This window comes from Perna viridis, chromosome 7 (genome assembly GCF_037379345.1).
Source record: "Perna viridis isolate PV_CMFRI_1.1 ecotype Kerala chromosome 7, ASM3737934v1, whole genome shotgun sequence".
In the NCBI taxonomy this organism is placed as follows: Eukaryota; Metazoa; Mollusca; class Bivalvia; order Mytilida; family Mytilidae; genus Perna; species Perna viridis.
In genome coordinates this window covers 17,385,498-17,406,760 of record NC_142451.1, presented here as the reverse complement: position 1 = coordinate 17,406,760, position 21,263 = coordinate 17,385,498, and the positions used below count along the sequence as shown (strand labels likewise).

General features: G+C 30.7%; 1 protein-coding gene across 4 annotated transcripts in view; it reads left to right on the top strand.

The window, feature by feature from the left end:
- The window catches only part of LOC148611593 (choline transporter-like protein 2), a 39,138-nt gene extending 17,875 nt beyond the window's left edge, over window positions 1–21,263 (top strand). For all 4 annotated transcript variants that reach the window (XM_088592298.1, XM_088592296.1, XM_088592297.1 and 1 more), the window contains 20 exons: window positions 27–102; window positions 872–965; window positions 2,035–2,181; window positions 3,435–3,498; window positions 4,701–4,845; window positions 5,908–5,991; window positions 6,340–6,452; window positions 6,722–6,853; window positions 7,391–7,490; window positions 8,202–8,294; window positions 9,109–9,211; window positions 10,060–10,109; window positions 10,584–10,760; window positions 11,625–11,753; window positions 12,688–12,757; window positions 13,305–13,378; window positions 14,200–14,270; window positions 15,666–15,754; window positions 16,679–16,763; window positions 17,826–21,263. In XM_088592298.1, coding sequence (XP_088448424.1) covers window positions 27–102; window positions 872–965; window positions 2,035–2,181; window positions 3,435–3,498; window positions 4,701–4,845; window positions 5,908–5,991; window positions 6,340–6,452; window positions 6,722–6,853; window positions 7,391–7,490; window positions 8,202–8,294; window positions 9,109–9,211; window positions 10,060–10,109; window positions 10,584–10,760; window positions 11,625–11,753; window positions 12,688–12,757; window positions 13,305–13,378; window positions 14,200–14,270; window positions 15,666–15,754; window positions 16,679–16,763; window positions 17,826–17,941 — 2,012 coding nt within the window. In that variant the 3' untranslated portion in view covers window positions 17,942–21,263. The remainder of the gene's footprint in view (window positions 1–26; window positions 103–871; window positions 966–2,034; window positions 2,182–3,434; window positions 3,499–4,700; window positions 4,846–5,907; window positions 5,992–6,339; window positions 6,453–6,721; window positions 6,854–7,390; window positions 7,491–8,201; window positions 8,295–9,108; window positions 9,212–10,059; window positions 10,110–10,583; window positions 10,761–11,624; window positions 11,754–12,687; window positions 12,758–13,304; window positions 13,379–14,199; window positions 14,271–15,665; window positions 15,755–16,678; window positions 16,764–17,825) is intronic.

Genomic DNA, 21,263 nt, shown 5'->3' with positions numbered 1-21,263 from the left:
GCATGTATGTTGCTTTATATTTGCAGGATACACAAGAGGTGATCCATACAAACTAATCCTTCCCACTGACAGTAAAGGACAGATCTGTGGTTATGATTCTTCGTAAGTTTTTTTTTCAAACTATCATTGAATTATCTTATAATCTACATGGTTATACAAGAACTGTACTGGTCTGGAGTGTTAGAGGCTACTGGTAAGGGTTTCATCCCAGCCCAGACAATTCATACCAATTGTGTCTGGAAAATTGGTAGTTGCTTTATCTTTTTGCCAAGAGTAAAGCATAAAGGAGATGGGGATGCTGTGGTGTTTTTTTTTAGTCAGAATAATGTTTCTTCTAGAAATGGCTAATTTCAGTTGCATGTGACCTCATCAGATCATTGCACATGTACAGTTCTTACATTACACAATATCTTATCTAGTTTTAGTTAAATGCTGTAAGAAAACTCCTCCCTACTAAATTTTATGGATTTCTCAATCTGTTGTAAAATAAAATCACAGATCTTCAATTAAGGACTTGTAAAGAACCTTTTAATCTGAGGGTTTTAAGATTACTTCCTTTGAGTGAGATGAGCTCCTGTTTGTTTACTTGGGAAACTCGCTTAGTGTTGGTACATGTATAGTACAAAGCTGGTGGCATTTGGTTGAATCATGATGGTGTAGTACAATGCTGGGTGCACTTGATTGATCAATGATGACGTAGACAAAGTTGGGTGCATTTGTTTGAATCATGATGGTGTGGTATAAAATTTGGTGCACTTGATGGATCAATGATGATGTAGTACAAAGCTGGGTGCACTTAACTTAAAAATAGTTTTTATTCATATAGAATATTATCAATATATAAAATTAACTACTCTCTATTTTGTTGTAGTGTAAAGGACAAGCCATACTTGGTATATTTTGATATTTTAACTTGTGCTCAGATGGGTGCAGCAGTGGCTGTTAGTGGATGTCCTACACCTCAGGTCAGTTTAGAAGATATTTCACTCATGAGTAGGAGCTATTTTGCAATTAATCACCTTATCTGTCCTTCTGTTTATCTGTATGTTACACTTTTTTGTTACAGATTTCTCAGCTTCTATGGGAGGGAATGCTTAGAGATTTTGTGTGTTGCTTTTGACTGATGACTTGCACCATTCCTCCCCTTTTCAGGATTGGCAAAATTGTGTGCAACGTCTTGTTTAATTTGCTGTATGGAAAGCCTTTTTCTTGGTTTGTTCAAAAGACCAGCATTTTGTTTAACATTGTTAGGTATTGTTATTGTCAAAAAACTTTACATAAAATTTTTTTAATCTTTCAAGGCTGTTTACTGACTTTGGACTTGAATACAACTGGAAACTTAATTATAGAGATTGTTTTGAATGATTTTCTTCTGAATCTATGAACAGGTTTCAGACGATATTTCATTATAAATTAATTGCAGAAGTAACATGCTTTCTGATTGGATTAAAATTTTGTGCGTCATCTCATAGACCAAATTTTGTAATATGACTGTGACGTCATCAACCTTTTTTTAAAGATTTACTCCTTGAAATCTAATTTTAAATTTAATTGTAAGGAATGTCTGTTATATATTTTTTCAGTCTATGAAGAAATAACCTCAATGCCCATGGTGCACAATTGAAAATAACCTGCTTTGCTGGTTATTTAATCTGACCACATGATGGAGGTTATTTCGTCATAGACCGAAAAAAAAATGTAACATTCTTTCCTTAAATGGAATATCTGCCATATGCTTCAACAAACCAAATATTTTTTAACCCTTGTGTTGATACAGTGGGCTTTGATGGACAAAATATCTTAGTTGTTGATGCATGTGGCTTATGATTACTGCATAGAAGACTGTCACAAATTCAGGTTCCTTGTTATTAAGCAATATTCAAGTAGATTTGACATGATATAAACTGAACAGACTCCTTTACCTAGTAAAATCAGAGTTACAAAACAAGTGTTTCTTAATTATATCTTCAAATTTTATGACTAGAATTTTAGTTTAGTTTTCTTAAGCTAGAAATTCATCTTTTTAACCTGCAGGTATGCCAAGATGCATGTCCCACTGGTTACTATGTGTATTTAGAGACAAAGGCCAAAGCTCTTGCTAGCACATTACAACAGAGTGATATTGATAAAATGATCTGTAAGGACTGGGTAGCCAATCAACCTACAACAAGTTCTTCTCGGGTAATTTATACTGTACATTCAGAACAGATAGTAATGTTTTTGTTTTTGCAAATACAAGTTCTGTAATGATATTCCCATTACACTCATTTTTGCAGGAGTTATCTCTCTTGAAAGAATTTTGGTATAGTCCATGAGCAAATATATGTATGGGTTGATAGTTATATCATTATTAAAAGCAGGGTTTAATTAGGTTTTTATTCATGAGTGACAGTAGCATTATTTTTGTTTTGTTTTGTTTTGCTTTTTTGTCTTTTGTGGGGTTTTGGTTTTACTTTGTTTTGTTTTTCTTTCTTTCTTTTTTTTTGTGGGGGAGGGGGTTGTTATACCACATAAAAAAAGATTGGAGCTAAATAATGTTATGAAGTTGTCTTCATTGTCCTTTCATTGGCTTCATTTTTGTCATCATGATCATCATTGTTGTTAATTGAATTTCAAAATGTTGTGCAATACTGTATCCAAACCAGTTGTAGTGTCCATAAGAGTAAATAAGGGAAGGTCAAAAGAATGTCAACTAATGAGCTCTAAGTCCCTATGTTTAAAGGTGTCATATGTCATAACTAATATTATGTCCATAATTGTTGCAAGGGAGTCCAAGTAAACAGAATTCAACTGGCTGCTGTCATATCATGCAATGCTCACCAAGCTTTTAATTGTTAAGGGCAGGAGTTGGAGGGGAGTTCAGTTGCAGAAATAAATATGGAGTTTGCTTTTTATAAATATAGGGTGCTCATAACATATCTGCAACTCTACTAACACCCCTGTATGGAATTAAATGTTCATAGAAACTTTTATTACATATTGTGAACCTATTATTTTATATTTAGATTTCAAATCAACTTTGAAGTCTTAAGGAGTATGTTATTGAATGTGGGGTTTCACTTAAGTGAGCATTTCCTCACAGTTTTTTATAGTTATGGATTAAATATATCTCCAAGTTATTTCAATAATCATATTTACTGTTACATTCATCTGAGAATACAGAATCACAATACGATCTAAATTATAGAACTTGGCTGTCAGAAAGGCATAGATGTATATAGATAGTAGAAAACTAGAAATAGTTGCAAAGTCGAGAAAGTATGAATCAATTTTTCGTCTCTACAAATTAACCCAAACTAAAATTTGAGCAGAAATGAAGACTGAAGGATAGTTGGATCCAATAGATTACTTGTTTTGATAATAAATGTATTAATAAATCTATTTTACACTTTAACAGAATGTATTTTTATCTTTTTCCATATTAATGTTTATAGGCTGACATACAAGGATTTATCGATGATGATGTGTGTGCTCCATATTATGTAGATTCAACTTCAGGTATGGTATACTTATAATACACTGAATTGTGAAGAGTTTCATCTCTAAGCTAAATATTTAATTGAAAAATTTACAACTATAATATGATGTGATGTACCTTCTGTGTTTTTCTATGTCTTACTTTTAAGAGTATGAACAATAATTTTAACTCCTGTCTGCATATATGTACATCTGTTTGATAAATACTTGTCACTTAGACTTCATTGGAATTTTTTAAGTATAGCATATAGCTTCTTTGTACAGTTGTGGGTGCTATGCTTAAACAAGTCCCAGCAAAGACTTTAAAATTTATAGTCACTGCTTCTTCCTTAGGATTGCCCATATATTAGTGATCATTGATTGGCTAGATGTCAGAATAATGTGACATGCCTACCTATGGGGCCTCTGTGACACACTTGCAAAAAATTAGCTCTGTATTCAGGGTCTGTTCAAATCAGGTCAAATTTTCTTGTTCTGAAGTGCATGAAATATCTGCCATAGAATTTTAAGCCACAAGCAAACATTTTTCTGTTTCTTGCCTTATTCAATCATGAACTTTCTGTTTACATTGCACCTACAATTGATCTTAGATTTTAGGAATTAAATCAAAAACTAGTTTGGGGAATATGATTACCGGTATGTTCTTTTGTACAAAGTCTCTTTATATATAGAAGCTCTATTTTGTTATGCCCCACCTTTAGGTGTGGAGGGCATTATGATGCTCAGTCCACAAAGCTTTTAAGGTGTGTACTCATGGTGGTTGAATGGGGTAGCCCGGGCCTTGGGATTATTGGCCATAAAATGTAAACTTGACTGCTGACTATAATGGGCAAACACGTGTGGAGATTGTCATGCATGGAAAAGACCTCATCTGTAGATTAATTACTTTTAGAATAGGCATCTGTTGTGCCTGTTCCAGTTAAGAAAACTTTAGCTTTGTCAACTTTCTTTGATTTTGAATTTAGGTTTTTATATGTTAAAGGTAATTTAGAGTGTGATGCATATTTTGTTAAACTGGTATAATTATAATTTGAGGCATTTTAGCATAAAGCTAAAGGAAACTCTGGATGTTGAAAATTTCTCACCATTCATTGAGGGCTAATTGACTTTAGCTGATTATTTTAAAGTTTGGTAGTGTTTTTGTCTCTGTTTTCACGTTCTTTTCTTTCATATGAGAACTCCATTATTTATTTTTTTATAATTTTTACTGACTTTCTTTTCAGTGATAAACAGATGCGTTCCATCTATTTTTAATGAGATAACAGACTATGCACAAGAACTGTATTACACTGCCAGTGGTTCTAATTACACATTACAAGATAGTGGAGGTACCAGTCTAACTGGAACCCTGTTGAGTCAGGGTAGTGAGTAAGTATTGAAACATATGTGCAAGACCCATATAGAAACATATGCTTTTGTGCGTATAAAAGCGGACAGAAACAAATGTTTTCCCAAATTATATGATAACCATACTTTTTTCATACATTAAGACCTATTATGGAAGACATATGATTATCGTATGAATTTTATTTACTTGTTTTTAAGAGTTAGTTTCAGGGATTCCTAAACATTTATGTTTTTCATATATTTTGTTGGTTGTCTTAAGCATATGAAAAACATATGAAAACTGGTCCCAGAGGAATTCATTGATAGCATAAATGATATCTTCAAGATCGTAAATATTGCTGACATGCAACTACAAAATGTAGTGACACTAGGGTAGTGACAAAATTACCCACATTTGGTTGGATGTACAAAAATAAATTATAAATTATTTTTTATGTCATTTTGAGACCGAGTTAATGAGAAGTAAAGGAATTTTTAAAGCAGCAATTGTTACCGATATTTGAACTTTCACGCTTGAGTGGTAAGAGATCAACATTTACTCCACGTGCGGTGCCTGATAAGTGTAATTGGCAAATTAGGAGATTGTTTACACAAAATTTTGACACCTCTTGAGAGTTGTAATTAGGTTGGGGTAATTAAATTTTCACTTTCACCGCTTGAACCAATGTTGGGCTTATAGCTCTTAATGTTTTTTGTACTTTCAAAGATTTCAGTTGATGAAATGAGACTCGATTATTTTCATCATTCTGAAAAGTCCTTTGTCATTGGCAAAAATGAGGAGCGCTAGAAAAATCACTGAAACTTATGTGATAATTTTTCTTGTGGATATGAAGAGTTAGATAACATCATGAATTGCTACTGGATTGATTTGTATAAAGCCGTTAGTATAATAGTATGGTATAAACCAAATCGAATTTTCACACTTTTTTTAAAAAATTGAATCTTAAACTGCTTCAAACAAGATGAAAGGTTATGCCATTACGACCAATTAATTATACCAATAACCCATGTATTTAGTTCTTACTTGAGGCAGGGTGAGATATGTCATGTACTACAGTATATCAAAAGCTGTTTACTTTTCAGGTATTTAGCCATATTTTTCTCTGGTGTACAGAAGGTAGAGATGGTGATGAAGGATATTGTAGCTGCTGGGTATCTTATACTGGTGTAAGTTCTCAATTTATCTTTATTAACAAAGTCAAAAATTAAATTGAAAATAAATGCATTTTAAGGGGTCAGGGCATCCCTATCATAATCCAGATTTCTTTTGTAGTTCATCGGAATTGTCAGTTCAATATTTTGTAGGTCATCTGAATTGCCCATTCATTATTTTGCCTCATAATATACAGCTGCATGTCTTGTTAAAAAAACAACAACAAATGACAGTTACAGAGCAGGGTTTATGGGAGACATTTCAACAAGCAGTTAAATTCAGATAGATGAAGGATTGAACACAAACACAAATTCAATCTCTTAACAGCCCTTTACTATAAATATCTCTTGGATTTCTTTCAGTTTCCTGGGTATGGGCATGATTTTTGCCTTTATTTGGATTGTGCTGATGAGATGGATTTCAGGAGTGATGGTCTGGATCAGTATCTTCTCAGTTATAGGACTTCTAGGTTTTGGTAAGTGTTACAGAGAACTACAGATGATTTAATGGTAAAATGTGCTCCTGTCAATTTGGTTTTTTTTTATTTGGTCTGGATCAGTATCTCTTATTTATTTTTGTAAACGTTATCAAGATAGAATATGACAAATATAATATATACATCACCCACCAAGAAGAAATTTTAGCATTCAGTGTGGCTACACAAATATTACTGTAACTTATATTTTATAGTACAAGTTCTAGAATGTACTGGAATTTTTCATTGTCTCTCCTTTCCTTTTACAGGGGCTTACTGGTGTTACAAACAATACTATGAGCTGAAAAACCAAGATGTTACAGCAAAATGGGGATTTGATGAAGCTTTTGCCCTCAACTTTTCATACTATCTACAGCTTAAAGAGACTTGGCTGGCTTTTGGTAAGTACAATTTTCAAATATATACCGGTAATATAAAAGCTGACATAGAATTAAGTAGTCTGAAATATATTTATCTGTCCAGTATTCAATGCATATTTTTTTATTGTGGTAACAATCAAATCTTTTTTAATACTTGTGTTTTTCATTTCAAAATAAGACCTAGTCATAGGTGAAACATGTGAACAGTTTTCTCAGGCATACATGTTCATCTATTTGAACATGAAAGTTGCAAAATAAGTTACATGACAAAATTCCATGCAATCTCTGAAACAGTTTATTTAATTGATAATTCTGATAGCATTTGATTTGAAAAGGCACTTAACATTCTTAGGTAAAATTTCTATACAAACATAAATTATAAATGAATATTAACAAAAAGGTAGTACTGAATGAAATTGTCTACTTCTATATACATATTGAATGTGGTAAAAAGTCCACTTGTATAATGAATGAATCTATTATATTTCATCCCAACATGATAGACATATAAGAACTTTGGTAACATGGCTTGTCACATTAATTATGTTTACATTTCAGCCTGTACCACATCCACATTCCTGGCCATATTTATCTTCTTGCTGTTGATCCTGTGCAGCAGAATTTGTATAGCTATTGAACTTATCAAGGAAGGGAGCAGGTCAGTTTAGTGATTTAAGAACTGGGCTTTCATTTTTTTTTCTTCTTTTATGTATTTCTGTTCAGTTTTCAAACCTACTGACCAGTGTGAGAAATATTGTTCCATTCATTAGAAAGAATTTTGAGCTAGATGATTCTAATTCCACTGTGGTGTTACATATGGTGTTGTTCATGATGTTGCTCATAATAAAGACAACTTTTTGGAGGCTGCAAAGAATGAGCTAAAAGTGGTTAGAAAAATTGATTCTAACACTGTATTAAATGCAAACTACAAATGGACAACTCTACACTCTTTATCATTTTTTCCCATTTTATAACATATATATATTTGTGTTTTTCTTTTCAAAATAAGCCCTAGACATATTTTTAATTTTGAAAAAAAACAATGGATGATGTGTAAGTTTCTTGACTTCTAAAGTTATTCAGAAAATTATACATGTATTATGTCCTGTTTTTGGATTATTATTGTATGATAGATGTTGTTTTAGCTGTCATTAATGATTTGTCATTAAATACAGTGAAACCTGTCTAAACTGAACCCTGGATAAACTGGTAACCTGTTTAAACCAGACATCTTCTAATGCTCTTGATTCTGTGTAAACCAAATACCTGCCTAATCAGAAAATGTATCTCTCATTCAAAAAAGGGGTTTATTTTAGACTAAGGGTATATTGTTGATGTCAACTCATTGTTTTATTTTTTTTCATTCCAGAGCCATCGGGAACATGATATTTACTTTGTTTTGGCCCGTAATTCCATTTATCCTACAGCTGTGCCTGGTTGTATACATGGGATTTAGTGTAGCGTATCCTTTTATACCGTAAAGTTAGGGTTTACTACCAGTAATTAAGATCGAGGGACAATCTTTAAAAAAAGGGCAATTCACTTATGAGTGAAATTATGGTTAAATGCTGTTGTGTAATGTGTTATAATCTGGAAAAATCAAGCAAAATTGAAAAATAATTAATCATACTCAGAGAAAAACACACAAATTTGACACTGTGTGGATAGTTTATGGTCTACTGAAGACGATTTGGTTGTCTGTTCATCTTGGATTGTTATAGACAGTTACAATAGAATGATGGGGAAACTGATTTATCTCCCTTTGATCATGAAAATGCAATGTATTTCATTAATTTATACCTAGAATTACTGACACATACAAATGAAATGAATGTCATTTCTGTATTTCACATTTTGTAGAAAAAAAAACAGATGTTTTTGAACAACAGTCTGTTATAACAGAAAAAAGCTTTTGAAATCTTTTTTGAGTATAAATGGGCTCTGTATTCTCTTTTTTTGCTGGTTGGGAAACTGATCTTTTTCTGGTCATCAGAAATAGAGTCTATCTAGACTTCCAACATTAACAAATCTTTAGCTTTTATAGAATTTGAATTACTTAATTATTTAAATTAGTAGAGAAAATAGAAAGCAAAAGGGAAGTGGAAGTTCTTTCAAGGGAGATAATTTGTTTTCTCATTTTTTAAACTTTTTGGAGGGGTTCTCATTAATAAAAACGTTATTTAAGGAGAATTTTAACTCAAAGATGCAAAATACAATCTTATTTGTCACATTTTCTTCTCCAATTATTCATTATGATTTCCTTAAGTACTGTTCAGTTACATAGCATCAATGGGTAATTCAGAATTTTACTCCAACTCGACCAACACATCAAGTAATGGAGTAGATTATTACCTCTCCAGAGCACCATGTACACCTGATGTAAGTATATTTTGAAATTTTTTTTAACTGTAGAGTACACAACTAATTTTTATACCTAGCCACAATGACTGGGGAGGTATTATGTGATATCCTCTGAATAGTTGTTTGTCCATATCCAGATGATAACTCAAGAAGAAATTGACAGATCTTTTTCAAACTTTGTATAGTTATTGAGTGTCATAAATTATAGACCAACTTTTGTTTGAGTTTGATACTGGAATATTTACACTAGTTATGGTCAAGTTGTTTTTACCCCAAAGTGTTTTTTTGCAACATGGCTGGATATCATTTCATGTCCCAATAGATACCCAATTTGAGTACGTTAATTGGCATAATGAAAAGATTTCAATTGAAGTTTTATTTATATAAAGCAATACATCACATCAATATTAAAGTTAACTCACATAAATTTCACTCAGGTGTCCTTTAAGGAGGTAGACCTAGGATAAGGGAAACAACTCTTTTAAATCATTGGAACGTTTGTATTCAGCATTTTACATCAATCTCATGTAAGCATCAAAGTAACTTGGACTGATTTCATTCTGTTTCAAATGAAAGCTTGAAATACTTTAGTGAAGTTTAATATGATACAAACATATCACTGATTTCATGTGTAATATCCATTACCCCAGGTCTACCTCCTTAAAATGCATACATATATTGCAATTCTAAGCTGACTAAAAAATCACTGACCTTCATAAGTCTGCTGTCTGTACATTTAATTCATACCACAAAACATTCCTAGTATTTATAGTGTTGTTTTACCTTGTTTCATGAAGCTTATGTTTTACCATTATTGTATTGATAAAAATATATTTATGAAAAATGTAAACTATTTGTGTTTCTAGGATTCCACAGCTGGACAAGTTTGTGACTTTGTGAAATACGGAGGAGAGGAGTAAGTAGCCAAATTATTGCTATATTTGTAATTTGGGAATCATGAAAATAAAAGCTTACAAAATTTAGAATCAGATATTATACAGTACCTCCTGTATCTATGGACACAAATGATAGAGACCCTGAAAATATAATACCTTTACCACAAAATTTGGCATCCACGAAAATGACCCTCTATACAGTAATATTAGTGTTTTGTCTGTTATATTTCTGAGGTTTAAAGTTTCTAACAAATATGAATATGAAATGATGTACTTTTTAAAAATTTTGAATTCGTTAGAATATTATTATCACATGTCAGTCATGGTTCTGTTTTTGTAGAAAATTTTAAATTGAGACTTTTCCTAAAATCCTTGAGATTTTCTTCAAATAACAAATTGCTAATTAATTGATTGTCCAAAAAATTTTTTCATGAGGCAGGACCCAGACTTAATTTAGCAAATCAAAAATTCATCCTATATATTCTAACTTTTAGGTACATTATACCAGTGTTGGTATTCATGCTGTTTATGTTTTTATGGTTGATGAACTTCATTGTTGCCCTCGGTCAAATGACTCTAGCGGGTTCATTTGCCTCATATTACTGGGCCTTTGAAAAGCCTAAAGACATCCCTGCATTCCCACTCTCGGCTGCCTTTTATAGAAGTTTAAGGTAAGTTATGATGTAAGAATATTGACAATGTTATTATTTCTTTCTGACAATTCTATTTCTTTGTTATCCTTATAAAATGTCATGCCATTTTGTAGTAAAAATATATACATTGTAATCTGTCTAACCTGAAACCTTTTTGGACCGTAGAATTTGTTAAGAAATTGTAAAAGGTATTAATTTTTGTGGTGTACTAATTTTCGATATTTTCGTATTGAACAGAACGTCATGAAAAATAGTACCTGTGAAATGGATTTTAATACCATATACCTCTAATATTGATTTTTGAAACCATAAAAATTGATGCCCACAAATATGTTCATTTGAAAAAATCCACAAAATTAGCAACCATAAAAATTAATATGTTTACAGTAGGTGTTTGGTTTATAAAGGTTCAAAATACAATTAAACTGATACAAAAGAATTTAAAGCTGGTTTCATTTTTTGGTTTTGTTTAGAGAGGATTTACTGTATTTTTTTTTATAATGAATATTACATGACTGAATTTCAACAGGAGAGAATAATACAGTCAATTTCTAACAATCAGAAGATAGAAAAAAAAATATGGATATTCAACAGGGCATGACATTGTTTCATTGCCTTTTTTAAAAGTAGACTTGATTAATTGAAATAGGGTAACATCAATTGTGTGTACATCTTTTGCTGTTCATTTTTTCATGTAAATTACTCTCAAGTTAAATGTCCAAACTTTTTGGTTTGAATTAAGGAACTTCTATATTCAAAGTATTTGTTAATCAATATCTTTTCAGGTTGTGCCTCACCAATTTCAATTATTTATCTGTTGACAAATAATCTGAAATATTGCTTTGAGCAAACGTATGAGAAGTATTGTATTATTTTTTTAAGGTACCATCTGGGAACTTTGGCATTTGGATCCCTTATAATTGCTATAATACAGTTTATCAGACTTTTCTTGGAGTACCTTGATCATAAACTGAAAGGAAAGGAAAATCCAGTGGCTAAATTCTTTGTCAAGTAAGTCATGTTTAGCTTTATAATCATAGCATAGCATTTTTGGTTAAAGGAGAAGATTCACCAGCACTTGTTTCAGGCCTTTTGTTTTGTGGAAATATCAATATACTTTCTTTTATTTCTTATGGTATATTTTGAAGTTCAAATGATATTGGAATCCTAGCATACAAACATTACATACTTTTTTGTCATTATTGAGTCATTGTGATGTCACCAAATACTGCTTTGATGTAGTTTTTAAGGATCTGGCAATGTAAGGTTATATGGTAGTTTTCAATCCAGAACTTTAGTAACAAAATATTTTGCCAGAATTTATTATGACATGGAAGGCTGTTTTGGAATAAATATTGCAGAGTTTGATACGTGAGCTCTAGTTTTGCCTTCCAAACCTATAACCAAATTTAATTTAAATATTTGTAGGTATTTATTTTGTTCTCCCAGTTCTGTTTTTTTTCTGATTAAATATAATTTAAACTTTAAACTTTTTATGAGATGATTTACAATTGATTCTTTTTTTAAATATTAAGTAGCACTCCACTTAAGAATCATGCAAAGTGTGATTCATGGTTGGGAAGCCTACATATTGTTATTTTTGATATTTTGTTTAAATTGTTATAGTAAACAGAAATTGACATGTGGTTTTTCATATAACCCTTGCTCTTAGAAGATAAAAATTATATAGAATATACTGTAGAATTCATAACTAAGGGAGATAACTCTGTAAATGACAGTAAAATACAATAGAAACTATTGTATTTTCGATGTTGATTATCTCCTAAGAGCAGACAGATTGGAACGAATAATTATACATTTCATCATATAGATCTATAAAACAACTTAATAACAAAAATAAAAATATTTTTGAGGTGTATCACATTTTGCAGAATTTGCATGATTCTTACAAAGACTGCTACTTAACATTTTTCTCTGTTTACAGATGTTTAAAGTGTTGTTTCTGGTGTTTAGAAAAATTCGTCAAGTTCATGAACAGAAATGCCTACATCATGGTAAGTGTAATTAATGTGATTTTTGCCTTTTGTCATCTTTATGTTGTTTGATAGTTATTTTTTTACACAATATTGCAACCAGTTGTATAGTTTTTAGAAATTTTGAGTTCATACTTACAGAAATCAGTATTTAGTTGAAGACTCTACATTCATAATCTTTCATTGAAATAGAAATTAGTAAATTTAATTTAAGAAATAAAAAGAAGGCAAAATATATGGGTTTTTAAATTATTTGTCACTTAAAATGTCCCCCCCCCCCAAATATGTGAAAAGTGAAAAAATAATGAGAGTAATGAAAACAAAAGTCTTTAGTGTTAAATTGATCAAACATAATGATGTAATAATTCTATTTTCAATTATGATGTAATAATTGTACCCTTTATACAAATTGTTTGTGTAACATTCAAGTTTATCTTTTTAGATCATTGTAGTTCTATGTTTATGTAAGAAATCATGTTATTCCACTAATTAGTCACCTGAAATATTCAAAATATGAATCAGTCTTGATATTCAAAGATTGCATTATTTTCATTTGATCTAATTTCAGACTGCTGTATATGGTAGAAATTTCTGTTCAGCTGCTAAAGAGGCATTTTTCTTATTATTACGAAATGTTGTAAGGTAAGTTTGAAGGATTAGATTCCCTCCCCATAAGCAATGGTAAGCCGATGGTAAGCCGATGTATACTTTTTTTCCCATTTAGTGTTGATTTGTCTTTGGAGGAGTGTTTTTATCTTGTTATACTTAAATTCCTTGATAAGGTTTTAATAAAGTTGTCCTCTGTGATTAGTAGTAACCCCATGACCGACTGAGGTTTTAATAAAGTTGTCCTCGATGATTAGTAATAACCCCATGACTGACTGAGGTTTTAATAAAGTTGTCCTCAGTGATTAGTAGTTTCCCCATGACTGACTGAGGTTTTAATAAAGTTATCCTTGGTGATTGCTGAAAGTAGTTTGTATTTAGGATATATATGTTGCATTTGTTCATATCCATTCTTTTTCCTATTGACTACACTTTCTGGATCTTTTTTTCTTATTTTTTCTTTTATCATTTTTATACTGCTTATGCAAATATTGGGTGTTATTAGGAAACCACTTGTTTATCTGGTCATCTTTCTGTCTGTCTGTTCCTCTATGTGCCTTGAATTTAATGAAACTGGATGAAACATTATATTGAAGTTTTTTATAGCATAATTAATAGATATGCATGAAGTAAAGGGAAATAATCAAAGATAGAGATTTTAAGGAGTATCCTAGATTGAACTCATTCAAGTTTTTTGTTCAGGAAAGGGGTGATGTATTTGTAAGAACAAACCAAACTATTGATAATCATATCATTTTGTATAATTAGTTATGATTGATGTAAAATAGTCAAAGTTTATTTCATTTTGTTTAGATTTAGTTTTAGACTGAATTACAATTTAAATCTTTATTTTGCAGAGCTGTAGTTTTAGACAAGGTCTGTGATTATGTCCTGTTTATCAGTAAACTTCTAGTCACAGCTGCTGTTGGTGAGTTATCTCCCTTGTCAATATCATAAATATGATTTTTCATAATTTTAAATGTTTATTATGTTTGAAACTTTAAAAATATCAATGTGACTAATGGTTTGGAAAAATGCAAAAATAAATATATTTGGAATTTTTAAAAAGTTTCCCTACCCATGATTTGCAATAATTTTGGTTTGGAAATGTATTATAATCATACACTCTAGAAGGGAGGGTTAATGGTTATATTATCAAGAAAAAAAAGTGGGTTTAGTATACTTATGGCCAGAGAAACCATCAACGTATAGTTTGTGCAGGTAAAATTTGGAGCTTAAAAATAGCGTCATTGCAACTCCATTCTTGTATACTTAATAATGCAGTTGAAAACCACACTGGACTAGGAAACATTAACTAGCTTGGATGATTAAATACAAATCGGATCTTAATTTTTTCCTAGAAAGGGATGGTTAAAACATGGCCCTTGAATGTTTACTAAAATGGCATAATCATCTTATCAACACCAAACAATTCGACCCTAAATCATCAGACCATGACAACCCACAGTTCCTTACCAAAGCTGTACATTTTGACCCATACTTAATTCAGACCACGACAACAGAAGAATGCATAAAAACTGTATATCAGAACAAATTTTACCATTTTGGAAATAAATATTAAGTGGCCTGACAAAAATTATGAAAGGGCTTAAGTGTTTGAATTCATATGTTTCTTAGGGAGTGTTTAGGGTTTAACCTATTATATTATGATCCTTATATTACAGCAGCGAAAAACATATGATATGTGATTATCATATGATAGTCATGCAATAATCATATGTAAATGGAAACATATGATTAACATATCATACCCAATTCATATGATATTCATTTGTTGCAAACCATATGATTCTCATGTATGGCACATTTGATTGTTTAAAATTCTAAGATCAAATTTTGTGTCCTGGATTTTTTCAGTATAATTTTCTTACCTGACTTTTTTTTCATCTAGCCTGTCCTGGATTTACCAATGTGATCATTTTAGAATTTTTTAACCGTACACAGGCAAAGTTATTTCACATGATTTTCACCTGAATTGAGCAAATAAACTAAGTGGCAGAGTTCATGTGAAATTCAGGTGAATGGAGCCTTCACGTGAAATTCACAAGAAATGTTCACATGAAATTTGTGTTAGTGAATTTCACATGAAAATCATGTTAATTTCATGTGAATTTCACATGAATTTCATGTGAAGCTCGATTAGCATGAATTTCACGTGAAAAATATTTGCTGTGTACATCATCATTCTGCCTTTTATTTCAAATTTGACCCTGCCCCCCCCTCCATAAAAATCAAATTGTTGCTTCCTTACTCTTTACTTTGATGTTGTGTAATCAATAAGAATAATGTTTTTGTTTTACAGGTGTTGGGGCTTATTTCTGGTTCTCAGGAGGAATAGACTTCTTTCAGAATTACAATCCAACACTGAATTATTTCCTTACACCAGTTGTGGTAAGTTGGATTATTTCTTTAAACAGGACCAAATTTACTAAAACAAATTAGTATGTATACTTTTGGGAACGGGATGTTTATAAGTCTATCCATTTGATATGTTTTTATGCTATGCTAACCAAATATAGGCAAGAATTAAATAAGATATTAAGTAGCACTCCAGATAAGAATCATGCAAAATGTGATTCATGGGTAAAAAGCCTACATATTTTTATTTTTGATATTTTGTTTGAAATGTCATAGTAAACATATATAAACATGTGGTTTTTCATGTAACCTGTGCTCTTAGGAGATAAAAATTATATAGAATGCGCTGTAGATATCAAAATTAAGGGAGATAACTCTGTAAATGGTGCTCAAATACAATAGAATCTACTGTATTTTCAGTGTCGATTATCTCCTAAGAGCAGGCAGATTTGAATGAATAATTACACATTTCATAGTATAGACCCATAAAACAACTTAATTACACAAATAAAAATATGTAGCCTTTTTTGGGGTGTATCACATTTTTCAGATTTTGCATGATTCTAACAAAGACAGCTACTTTAAAATTCTTGTCTACATTATCTATTGTATTTTGTAATTTTGGCCAAATATCAGTTTTATTTTGTGCACTTTTGAGGATAATCTTCCAGCAAACATTCTATAAATTTTATTTTGTTGACACAAGTTTTTGGAAGTAAGTCATATGTATTTTTTGTATGAAATTAATAAATGAAAACATTTCAGAATTTGCAGTATGCAAGACTTCGTTGGGTGAATGATTTTCAAAAGTATAAAATTTCTAAGCAGCTGCAAATTACTTTATGTTATTTATGTTGCGTTCATAATCCGCGATTTGACACAAGTCTACTATAAGTCTTTAAATATCACAGTTGTAAATTAATATTTAAGTACAATACATTGTTTTTTATATTGTAGGTTGTGGTGATAGGAATGTTCATCATCTCCTGTACATTCTTCAGTGTCTATAACATGGCAGTAGATACACTGTTCCTCTGTTTCTGTAAGTTTTTTATCGCCTCCTCAAACCAGGCCCTGTCACCACAAAAGGAAAAAAAATACTTAAGTCTGAGAATATTCTTAATTTCCATGGTAACTCCAATCAAAGTCTTTGTAGCTGATGACTTTAATGACAGTTGAGAAGTTTTTTGGACCAAAGTAATGTTTTAAGGTTATGTGGCACTGGGACCTAATAACCAATTTTGATAAGTCTTGATTTTGCCCATATATTTCCACCAGATCATAATATGATGATAGATGTCCTCTTTCTCTGTTTTGTTAAGTATTTGTCTCCTCAGCAGATATTTGAACCACTTTCTGATTTATTTTATATCACTCCATCACATGGCAGAAGATTTTCTTTCAGTCTCCAAGGGATTACAAGATTTCTCCACTTGAGATTGTTAAATTTTAGATTTCAACCCAGTAGCTTCAATGAGTATGTTAAATTTTAAATTTAACTATCAAGAGTGGAGAAATCTTGTAATTATCTAGAGCATTGGAGGATAATTGTTTTCTCCTATGAAATCTGTGGAAAACTCGAAAATGTAAAATGAAAGGAAAACTCTCAAAGAAATTTAATCACCGCCCAGTGGTTACAAAGTCACATGCATTTTTGAGAAATACAAAATAATGGCATTTCTAGTTCTGAGATGTTCAAGACTGATGTTTTTCTGTTACAGCAATGTCACAGTTGACGAAATGTTGTCATTAGATATTGTCAATACATATTTTGTATTATGACAGTAGCTTGCGATTGAAAATATCAGGCTGTAAGAACAATTGAAAAACAATAAAGTTGCTGATAAACACTCTCCTTCTGTTATCAAATTTCCTCTGCAGAACTGATTTGCTCTGTATGAAATCTACTCTTCAGGCCTAAATACCTATTCCTAATTTAGTCTGCTTGGTTAAAGTATTTGGAACAACCAATAAGTTGGTCAGATCCGGTACCTGTAATGTAGCTTTTGTTATTCTAATATCATATGTAATGGGAAATATTTACTCATGGACTCACTAGAAAACTTTCAATATAATGATTTTGTACATTATATTATCTTTCCAGTGGAAGATTTGGAGATGCATGATGGATCACCAGAAAAACCCTACTTCATGAGTAAAAACTTAATGAAAATCCTGAATAAAACAAATAAGTTTGAAGAGCCTAAAGGAAAGAAATAATGCAGAAAAAACTATGAAGAGGGGAAAAATAGTCTTTACTTCTGGAAACCCCAAGTAAAAGCAGTTTTTTTTATAGTTGAACCATACGTTGATATGTTAGATCAGTCAATTTTATGTCAAAATCTTTTCAGTCATACAATTTTAGACTAGTTATATTACTTTTTCATAAAATTCTTAATAGATAAAAACAACTTCTTTGAATTCTAAGAAAAAAATATTTAATGTTTGTGTAGTACATGTGCACTGCCATTTATGGATCCAATTACTACTGTTAATGTATTAATGTTCGCAGTGTACAAATTTTCACTATTTTAGTGGTGGACAGAAATCCGCAAAAAATAGTACTCGCAAAGTGGATTTGTTAACACAACATATCGCTAACCATTTTTTGACACCGCAATAATTGATACCCACAAATATGTTCATTCGGCAGAATCTGCAAAAAATAGCAACTGCGAAAATTAATATGTTTACTGTATTGTGTGATAGTAGGTATTGTTAGATGGCAAAAGTAATTAATTTGAAAAAAGAGAGCAATGTTTTGTTGCTGAGTAGATTTTGCCCAATATTAGCGAATAGTTGCGTTCTCAGGGTTGTATATACATCAGATTATATTTTTCTTACTCCATTCATCTTTAAGGTGGAGTTACACTTAAGAAGTGACATCACATGACGCCGTGTAAATCCAATTAAATGGCTTGAAATTAAAGTTTTATAGCAATACTGCTAGAGATGTGATATTTAAAAAATAGCATAAATGTTATTGTTACATTAAAGTTGGTCACTTTTAAAGTGTAATGATGCCTTCAATCATTTTATGGAAGGAAAGGTACACCTCGCCAGTTTGTTAGATATGTCAAAATAATCTAAAGTATGCACAAAAGATGAGCATTAAAACGCTTTAAATCATATTGGCAAGTATTCAGTTTTTTTCTTTTAATTTCATATTATTATAGAAATACTGCTATGTATTATTTTTTAAAAAAATGCAATTTCTATGATAAATTCAAATAAATGAAACTATGTTACAGGAAATAGTAGAAGTTACTGTTTTAGTTGATGTAGGCAATTTGATATGGGGTTTGAGAATGTGTGGTAACCCTTTCTTATCCATCTGATTTTATTTAATTGCACAGTCTCTCTGTTCTTTCCAAATTTTAGATGAAAGAAAATTGAAAAAAGGTAATTGATTTTTCAATTTAATATATTTTACTTATCTTCGCTTATTTATTTTATTATATATTCTTATTTTTAAGTTCACAGTAGATATCTTATCCCCTTTAAAAGTGTTGAAAGTAGTCTTGGTTTAACCTTTGATGAGTAATGCAATACATTATTGTACAAAGAATAGTTTCTTGGCTGGTTCCAAGAAATTCATGCTGTTATGAGAAAATGTATGATTTTTTTATTTTCAACATTTATTGATAAATATGTATTATTTTGTGTACATGTACTTGTAAAATGACTATTTTTATATTTGTTGTTGAATTCATTGTCTGTGATATTTGATTGAAAAAATAATAGGACCATGTTTTAAATGTAATGTTTTAATGTTTAGATCAGATCATTTTCAATGAAGGTAATTTTCATAGTTTATTGTCCAAAAATTATTTCAAAGTTATATTACTACTCTTTCAAGTTTAAAGAAATACAAAAAGCTTGTTAAAGATGATGCCTTACAGAAACAAAACAATATGATCATGCTTTCTATGTGAAAACATGCTAAATGAATAAAGTATACAAAATTCAGACCACATACTGTTTGTAGATGTATTATTTTTTTGCAGTTCCTTACTTACCACTTTTAAAATTGGACAAAAAAGGCCAAAAAATACTACACATAAAATTCATTGCTCATTCAGTAAAACTTCTCATTATCAAAACTTTGAAGTCATGAGATTTTCTGTAAATCAACTTTTTTTCATTTGTGGTTTCATCTTATTGTTTTTTCATTTAAATTTTGTTAATTTTTGTTTTCAAATTCATATTTTAAAGGTTTTATATTAATTGTATATACATGGAAAATTATATGTTTGTGCAAGATAAACACCAGTTTCTTATCTGTTTGTGAAGTCCAGAACTTAATAAATTTCTGATAATTAATTATAGTCATGTTTTACCTCATATAGTTAATTCCAGGAATGCATTTTGAGTGATATTTTTTTTCTGTATCCGTCCTTTTGATTATTGTGATATTATATACAATCCAATTGTGGAGGCCATAGTACAGTTTGGTCATTTTTTTATCTTTGATTGTACCATTTTGCAGGATATTGATATATTTCATAAACATATTTGTTAATATACTGTAAAATGGGCAGTCAGATTAATTCAAAATTTAATATTATTTCAACCTTTGCCTGCGAGAGATGGAGCTATTTCTACTCAAATTACACTTAACTTTATATGCACTGTTATGTTGTTACATTGCTGATGTCTTAACCAAGAGGAATATGCAAGACTTCCTTAAAAACATGATGTGTTTGCCTTTAAAGTTCAAACAATCACATCCACCTTCCAAAATATGCCACTTCTGACAGAAAGATTTTACACTGAGCGATATATATGTTTTGACGGGATTTACATATGTACGATTTTGCTGCTGCTCCGTCCCTATAAGGCGTAATAAAGGTTGTATAGAAAGCTTTCTTTAAAAACTATAGACTTGGTAATTTGCTCTTTGAATTGGAACCTATACACTGAAATGGACTGAAAATCTTACAAGTGAAACTGACAATGAAAATTTCAATAATATTAAATGGTTAATCATGATTATTGATGCAACACCACTTTTTATACTGTTTCTTTGAAATAGACACTCATGTTTGTACGTAATTTTTGATAAATTTGTATTTTTAAGTAGTACTCCAGCTAAGGATCATGCAAAATGTGATTCATGTGTAAAAAGCCTACATATTTTTATTTCTGATATTTTGTTTGAAATGTCATAGTAAACAGAAATAAACATGTGGTTTTTCATATAATCCGTGCTCTTAGGAGATAAAAATTATATAGAATGCACTGTAGATATCAAAATTAAGGGAGATAACTCTGTAAATGGTGCTCAAATACATTAGAATCTACTGTATTTTCAGTGTGGATTATCTCCTAAGAGCAGGCAGATTTGAATGAATAATTACACATTTCATAGTATAGACCCATAAAACAACTTAATTATAAAAATAAAAATATGTAGCCTTTTTTGGGGTGTATCACATATTTCAGATTTTGCATGATTCTTACAAAGACAGCTACTTAACTGTTGGATCTGTTATAACATATAAGTGGATGTTTTCTTTCAAATAAAATGTTGATGTTTCAC